Here is an 8774-nt window from a genome sequence, read left to right as displayed (position 1 = left end):
GTTTAGGGGAACTGCCAAAAAACATAAAACTGCAAACTATCCTGCTCCCCCACCCCCCCGCCATGTAACAAATATTAAAAGCCACAGGCTAGCAAATGCAAAATTTATTTCAACTGTACATAACATATGTCTTGTTTTTTTAATATAAAACAAACACTTCATTGCCATATGCAACCACAAACAATAATATGCATACTGTACAATACAATACAACATTCAGATATACATCCAATTGATTGTTTCAAATGGCAGTCAGCTACTAAAAATGGCTTTTCCCATTGACAGATAAAAACACAATATATCATCCCCCCACCCCTCCAACAAGGCCTTATACCACTATATACACATTACTGTGTTTTGGCAATTGAATGCAAAACACACAATATAGCTTATTAGATACTTATGGCAAGTCTGAATTAAATGGGAACACCATTTAAGCCATTTGTAAAGGGTTGGATAATGGCTGAAACCTACCTTCTAAATCAGATTCTTCATCCTTTCATGATAATACTAGCTGTACACATATCTATTACAAAATTGCATAAACAGAAGGGACTACTATCAGCATGACTAAAGTGCCACAAAAATGGAAACACTGACCCTCTGAACATCGTATCACGGCTGCCACACTAGAATTCCTTTTAGGCCCGTGGCACTAATACTTCTAACCAGGTCACACAAGCTCATGGTGTCAGACATTAAAAACAAATCAAAACAAACAAAAAGCCAAACTAGTATTCAGCAGTGATCTTAGCATTAGAAACAAATCATCCACATAATGGGTTTTAACAGGTACAAAGGGAATGGCGGTAAGATGTGAAGACTTTGGTGTATAGAATATCAATTAGAATGTCTAATCAAGATAATCCAAATGATACTTGGTGCTTAACAAAAGTTCAAGTGCAGCCACTGCATATCAACGTTGGAGATCTATATATATATATATAGCACATGGCATACGCAACTCAAGCTTACTAAGGCATGGCAAAGGCAGTTAAACCAATGCATTCATTTTATTACAGTCTCCAAGCAAACACGATATTCTAATATTAGTATCAGAACAGATGACTAGTCTATGTAATATAAAATAAAACAAATTTGCTTCTATATTCCTTAAATAATATTAAGTATATAAACTTTGTAGTTATCATAGTTCTCCCAAAATTCCACCTGCCATTTGGCCGAACGTACATAAACTCCCCATATCTACTGTGAGTTAATACTGGGCTCTTCACCTTTCTTACTTATACTGATTGTTAATATTTAAAGAATGACTTCTCTAGATGATGTAAGTAGTTCAGTTACTACTTCCAAGGGAGCAAATATTTGACTAGAACCATTTTCCTAAAGACCTTAAAAAGAGTGACTTCTGTGCAGTCGACTCCTATCATGAAGTAACAAAGCCGTTGGACTTTTTTAAACAATATGTCACTGGCAGAAGTTCACTAGCACCTCTGGGCTTGGGAGCAACAGAACCCAACTCCCAGGAAACCATCATGTACTGTACCAAGTTGTCACTACGTAAACAAAATCAGAACACTGAATACATGTATTTGGCGAAGGAGTGGGGTGGTGGAAGAAGAGAGAAATCATCGCCACCTGGAATTACAGCCATCCTAAAGAAAGGAAAAAATGTTATTCTCGATTTATTAGGACATCTTGCTTTCTGAAGGCAGCTTCAATGAAAACTTTAATTAAAACACATTAATTTTCATCTTAATACTAAATACATTGTGAACTGATGAGAACACAGTTCTTCCCTTCTAGAAATGACCAGATGTAGATTTGAATGCTACAACTGAATGTAACGTGGCACATTCAGTTCTTTTTGAAGCAAAAATTAGTCTGAGTGAGGCCAGTGAAATCTCCTTACAACAAATCCCAAGAAGGTGGGGCAGTGTCTCACCCAAATCTGAGATTTTTTTTAAAAAAAATGAGTTACGTGACAACCTAATAAATCTTCAATGGACTTACACATTCCATTACAATACAGATGATACACTATAGGGTTGCTGTAAATGGAGTTTCACTGCAGCTGGTTGCTGAAAAGAAAATTCATGTTGTTCATGGCCATTACAAACAGCGTAAGTATGAATGTCAGGGATGCAGCCAAGCTGTGACTTAAGCCCAAGCATTGGATTCTGTGAGGATACCAAGTGTCTATGTGAACCCAGGCTAGTCTACACTTTTCCATGTGGAATACTTCCGGCTTTGTCTTTAAGCCTGTATGAGACAGGTGGGGTTTAGACTCTACAACAGTTTGGTGTGATCATCAAAGTAAATGTCTCTGAGCTTTGAGAGTTAACTTTGCCTTTGTAGTGAAGAGCTCCACTATCAAGGCCAAATGGGAAACATGGTACTGTCATGCCAGGAAACGGAAGCGCACAGAGGTGTGGGTGGCGAAGCCAACCTCGGAAAGACATAAAGTGGACTCTTCTTCACATCTACCAAGGCAAAGAACTCAGGCTGGCAACATGAACAGATCTTTCTTCCTAAGAACCAGATGCTCTTACAGAGTTCGCAGAAACACAGCTATCTGAACTGAATTTACAGTACTTTTTTTGCATATTTTACCTCTGAACAACTGATTGATTGGTGTGTGTCTATTATACATAAAAAAATTCAAGGTTCCTATAAGGCTAAAATTTCCTCCACGTTGCTGGCACTTAAAATGGCAAACCTGTACGGTTTCAGTATAAAATAGAAACATGTTCATACAGCTGTATCCAAAGAAATCCAACAGTTGCTACACTGAGAATAATTAAGAAAAAAACAAAACAAACCATTTGGAGCTGTATCTAAAACAACAGCTATCCATTCAAACAAAGACCCCTCAGGTATTGGCTTGTGAATATACCATCTTCCTTCAACAGTCAGTCATTTGAATGTATATTCAAATTGGCAGTCAAGCCTCCACAAAGTACAATGGAAAATATCAGAAACGCTCTCAAAAGTTGTTAAAATATCACATTAAAAGAGACAAGGAACAGCAAGAAAACATCTAAGAAAAGCAGGCTGTGATACAACAAGCATTTGTTAAGAAAAGCTCAGAGTGCATTAGTTCTGGTGAGAGATATATGAGCAACAGCTCTTACGAGATGTAGAACCCATTCTGTAACTATGGGCTGTCCATATACTGTCATAGTCAGAGTCTTCTGAGAGGTCTGAAGGCTCCAAACGAGAAAGGCTAGTGCGACGACCCAAGGAGTCTAGACTTGATTGGTCATCATCAGCCAAGACGTGATTATGCATCAGGTCAGTGCCTTGCCATGCTAAGGACGTATGGGTGAAATGAAATGACAGGTGTGGATAGGCAAAGGTGGGATGGAAAGGAAAACGAACAGGAATAGCCACAACCAAAAAACATGAAAACAAAAGCAAAAGGTGATGGGAAGAGAAGGAAAAGAGAAAATATTGTTAAAAATAATGGCATCAATGTCTACTTATCCTTAATTATGGCTGGGTTTTAAAAATGAACTTAAGTATAACCCTTAATATACAATGAATTCAATTTTATTAAATAACCGTAAACCATGATATTGCTTTAAAAACCGCACCTTTCAAATTTTAAAGTTACTAGCATAAGGTTCTCAGTTAAGAAATCTTTCAGCCCAGCTCCCAACACCATTTCTATAAATCCCTGACAACCAATTCTACTGTACATTACATAACACGTAGTCTGATTTAAAACAGTATTTGTAAAAGGAACCATCTGTATAGCCAAGTTAAAACTGTTTCCTGTTCATTAAGGGGATGTATTAAATGCAAAGTAGTTTAAAGGATTTTTGACTTACTTCTTCAGCTATCTCTGCCAAGACTATAAATCACCAGAAGTCATCTTAATCATGGGGAACTAAACTTACCTTGTCAATACAAAACCACTGTAAAAATTTCAGAGTGGAGAAATGCATTAAGTAGGGTCTAATTCGCCCTGTGTCCCACCTCCCCTCATTCTACTAGCCCACTGAGTGCAGTAGCTGCCTTAACAATTCTCATCTGAGTTCAGCCAAAGGGAATGAACCCAATGGGAAGCCATGTCTGTTAATAGAAGTATCAATCCTATGCAGACCACTTCTATTGTCAGAAACAGTTGTGTGCACTGGCAATGCCACTATGCTAAAAGGAGGGCAACACAGAAGGAAGTGGGGACAAAATGACAAAACCAAAAGTACTCCATGAGTGGCTGGCAATTGTGATCAATGAGACTGGCCAAGCACCTGTGATGGAAAACCCCCATGCAGAACCAGAAAGGGCTAAGGAGGTAGAGGGTCTCCAAAGTACACACTGTGTAAGAAATAAGGGGCTCCCTTTATGATCTCTAACGGCAAAGCCCACATTTCTTCCTCGTTCCTCCTTTTCATCATAGTAAATTCTGTCTCATAATCACAAGAATCAGCAGTGGACTATTAGAGATTTAACTAAATCACCAGATTCTGTTAAGGTGATTACTTCCTAAACTTCTAAATGTTTCCCAGAATTACATGTGTTTGGTTGAATCTTTTTGGAATCTTAATGTATACTGAACAGAAGTGAATTTTAGGCAAAATATGTTACCCTTCTAAAAACTGAAGCACTGAATGTGAAAACTGAGCTTTCCCTATGTTTCCACTTCCAGAATCTCTTGAGTGACCTTTACCATGAAAGGGATCACTGTCTCCTGTCACGACCTTTTTTTTGAGTATGTTAGTTTTAACATGCTATGATTACGATCCCTCTAAGGTCACAGAGTAGTATGGGCATAGTATCACTTCAAACAAAAATCACTGTATTGTCCAATGCTTTTCTTGTATAGGAGAAATGAAAACAAGTAGGCAATGGTGTAAGGAAAGGTCTGCACCAGTTATGGGTCGTTCCTTCCAGGCAGCCAGAAAAAGCAACACCCCAAGCATAGTACACGGCACCGAGTCTTGTTATGAAACTATACGGCTTGCACTAAAAAAACAAAGAGCTCATATTACCTGGTCTGTTCATCTGAGACTACTGGGTTACAATTTTATTTCAAGTAACTGAAATTGAGAAGTCTAATTGTGAAAACTCTAAAATTCAGAGTCCACAAAACTGTGGCCACATTTAACAGTCTATTACAGTCCCTAGTAAGTCAACAAAGTGATAACACCTTCAGCCACAATAATCTATATTAACAAATTATTGCTTCATGGTCCATATGCTGAGTCCATACTGATAGGATTTTTAGGCTTCTGTGTTTCTCTTCTACAAGTGTGACTTGTTACTACGGGTGGACTTTTAAACCAGAAACAGCACAGACAAAAAAGGAGTGTTGGTGCTTGGTAAAAAGTCTTAAGGACACAGGTTGTTGTTGTTGTTATGTGCCATCGAGTCAGTTCTGACTCATAGCGACCCTGTATAGGGTTTCCGAGGCTGTAAATCTTTACGGGAGCAGAAAGCCTCATCTTTCTCCTATGAAGCGGCTGGTAGTTTCGAACTGCTGACCTTGCGGTTCGCAGCCTGATTCATAACCACTACGCATCCAGAGCTCCTTAAGGACATAGGTAGGATATGGTAAAACAACAGCCACAAATATTTTCTACATAATCTGAAGATCTAACCTAGAATTTACCTCTGCTAGCCCTACTTTCATAGCTGCATAGTTCTCATCAACAAAAGCTAAAGTGTTACAAGTATCTTTTCAGATTGTTTTATTAAAGCGTTAGTTTAAAGTGTATGTAACACTAATTTTAACCACTATTTTACAAGGTGATGAAAAGGAAGAGGTGAGAATAAGTCATTTGTCCAAAGTCAAGGTGAAAGGGGAACTGAGCATATAAAATATAATGGAAATCAGTTTTTATGACAGAAACAAGATATAAATAATCAACTTCTTAAAAAAAAAAAAGAAAAAATCAACTTAGGCACTGGCAGTACAGAGTGCATCCTGGAGTGTCAATGGCTAACCTAGCCCTCGTGTATCATGAAACGTCAGCCACTCAGGGCAGCAAGTAAGGGGAAAAAATAAGCCCCCTTCTTGTGAGCAACAACAAAATGCACTTTTACATCTGTCGTTATCAAAGTAGATTCCACCCTTAACGATCAGAAAGATTAAAAAACAAAAAGGCTTTACTGTCCATAAAATGCACTACGATTTTCTCATTTAAGACAGAATGTAATGGACACAGACAGATAAATTCAAGTGGTGATGAAATCTATCAAATAAATTTGTTCAGGTCTATGAGAATTTTTTTTTTTTTTCAAGCAGGCATTAAATAAGACAGGGATAGAGTGACTAAAAAAGTCTTGTTCTGGATTTATATTTTAGATAATTTTAAGAAGTTAGGGGGGAAAAAATCATCACATCAATAAGCTCGAATAACTGATTTCATCTCCATTGTCTTTTAAACACATCTTCTCTAAGCAAAGGAAGACTTTATAAATTCCGATAGTATCTTTTTACTCTTTGTTTCCCAGCATAATGTCATCTATAAACATTAGTTATTTTGTGGATAATTAAGATTTGTTCGTACTAATTCAAGGATTTCAGGTTCAAGCTATACCACGGAACTGTCACTGACTACAAACAGCTCAGACATAAAGGAGCGATCAGTGGGCCCAAGTGAACACTTTACTTTTCGATTGACAAGTTCCACAATTCCTACTGCGTTATTGTAAATTGAAACTTACTTGAATTGAGTGTTTGTCGTGTTTTGGCACTTGTGCAGTAGGCTTCAATAACTTTTAAAATCTGAGCATCTTCTTCCAAAGCAGCTGTACCTGGTTAAAGGAACAACACACTGCAATTTAATGAAAATTAATAAGCAGTAATAGAGAACTCAAAGAGTCCTGGTGAGGCGCTGTAAGGTAAGCACTGGACTGCTAAACACAAAGTCGTCAGTTCAAGCCCACCAGCTGCTCCTTGGAAACCCTATACAAGGTTGCTATGAGTCGGAACCAACTTGACAGTATTTAACTGCAATAAATTAACTAGGTGAACGCAAAATCATCAATTCAACCAAAAAGTGATAGTATCTAAAATATTCAGAAAATAGTCGTATTCCAAAGATTTTTAGTTTTTAAGTATTTTCTATTTGCAACCTATCTGGCTATATATATAAGCTGTCATACTAATTCATATGAAAAACATGACTCCTTACGTACAAATTGAAAAAAACAGCAAGAGATAGGGAAAAGCAGCTCATAACGTAAGAATATAATCAGTTATAAAAGATGTTTAATCTTACTAACCAAGAAATAAAAACTAAAACAGAGTATGGTTTCTCACATACCAGCCTGACAAAAGTGAAAAGGACTGCTAGTTCTCGATATCGATGTGGATGCAGGCAAAGGAGAGCACTTCAACGCAATTGGCTGGAGGGAAAATGGAAGTAGCTCTCCAAAATCTGCACACATTTGTGGAAGGCCTTTTACAAGATGGCTTCCCTCTGAGCCATGACTCATTAATGGAGTTTCATCTAAGAAAAACAAGCTAATGACTAAAAACTCACCACCAGGACCCTTAAAGTGGTATCAGGAATTTACAAAACCCAACCTAGAGTTCACATGGTAAGCACTTGACTGACAAGGTCACAGTTCAAGCCTACCAGCGGCTCTGCTGGAGAAAGAGGAGGCTTTCGGCAACCTCAAAGATCTAAAAAGCCTCAGAACCCATATACAGGGTCTCTGGGAGTGAGAACCGACTCTACGGCACTCAGCAACAACATACCAGCAATCTAGAGCCTAACGGTGCCGTTCTTTAACTGAGCAACAGTGACAGTGCAGGCCGGCCTCTGCAGACTCAGGAAGATAGATGAGTGGCAGATTATCCACAGATTTCTCTAATTAATATTAATTTACTTTCACCTAACTGATGAGGCAAGGTAGAAAAGTCATCTATTTTTTCTAAATAACTGTTTACACGCTGGCCTTCATCTACACCCAGAGATCAGACACTGGTATCACAGGACCATGCACACTAACAGCATCTAATGAACGACAGCAGTGCTAGGCGTAGCACTCTGCACGCAGGTTCTGCTCAGTAAAGATTACACACTGCTGGGCGAATACCACAGCTGACAGAACTGCCCGACACTTTCCCGTATTACTTGGAAATATAGATTATATATATATAGATATTAGATTATCTATATGTATATAATCTAATTTTAGGAGGTGTAGTAAAGTAATTCCCACAGGTGGGCAGTTCCCGCTTCACCAACAGTAAAGTCTCTGTATGAGTGGTATTAATTGGCTGGCTGGTAAAGTGTGACTATTTCCAGATATGTATATGTATAAGACACATCACAAATTACAAAGCAAGCCTCACAAAGCCAGAAAGATGTTACGGTTTGCATGGACGTATTGGATTGTAAACTATCATTGCTGTCATTAGTGATCTACCTTTCATAAGAGAAGCTTATTGTTGTTGTTGTTAGGTGCCACCGAATCGGAACTGACTCATAGTGACCTTATGCGCAGCAGAACGAAACACTGCCCGATCCTGGGCCAACCTCACTACTGTTGCCACACTTCAGTCCATTGATACTGCCACTTGACCAATCCATCTCATTGAGGGTCTTCCTCTTTTTCTCTGACCCTCCACTTTACCAAACATGATATCCTTCTCCAGCAACTGGTCCTTCCTGACAATATGTCTGAAGTACGAGAGACAAAGTTTGGCCATCTTGGCTTCCAAGGAGCACTCTGGCTGCACTTCTTCAAAAACGGATCTGTTGATTCTTTTGGCAGCCCATGGCACTTTCAATATTCTCCTCTAACACCACATCTCAAAAGCATCAATTTTTCTATGATCTTCCTTATTCACT

General features: G+C 38.4%; 1 protein-coding gene across 1 annotated transcript in view; it reads right to left on the bottom strand.

Annotated features, from left to right (window-relative positions):
- Window positions 1-2499: 2499 nt before the first annotated feature.
- The window catches only part of LOC102831059 (rho guanine nucleotide exchange factor 7-like), a 231445-nt gene continuing 225170 nt past the window's right edge, over window positions 2500-8774 (bottom strand). Inside the window, exons 17-18 of the mRNA XM_006851543.1 lie at window positions 6637-6726; window positions 2500-3272 (exon numbers count right to left, since the gene is read on the bottom strand). Coding sequence (XP_006851606.1) covers window positions 3058-3272; window positions 6637-6726 — 305 coding nt within the window. The 3' untranslated portion in view covers window positions 2500-3057. The remainder of the gene's footprint in view (window positions 3273-6636; window positions 6727-8774) is intronic.

The sequence above is a fragment of the Chrysochloris asiatica genome, unplaced genomic scaffold, assembly GCF_000296735.1.
Source record: "Chrysochloris asiatica unplaced genomic scaffold, ChrAsi1.0 scaffold00029, whole genome shotgun sequence".
Taxonomy (NCBI): domain Eukaryota; kingdom Metazoa; phylum Chordata; class Mammalia; order Afrosoricida; family Chrysochloridae; genus Chrysochloris; species Chrysochloris asiatica.
Note: the sequence above shows the minus strand (reverse complement) of the source record. Positions and strands in the feature narration are given on the sequence as shown.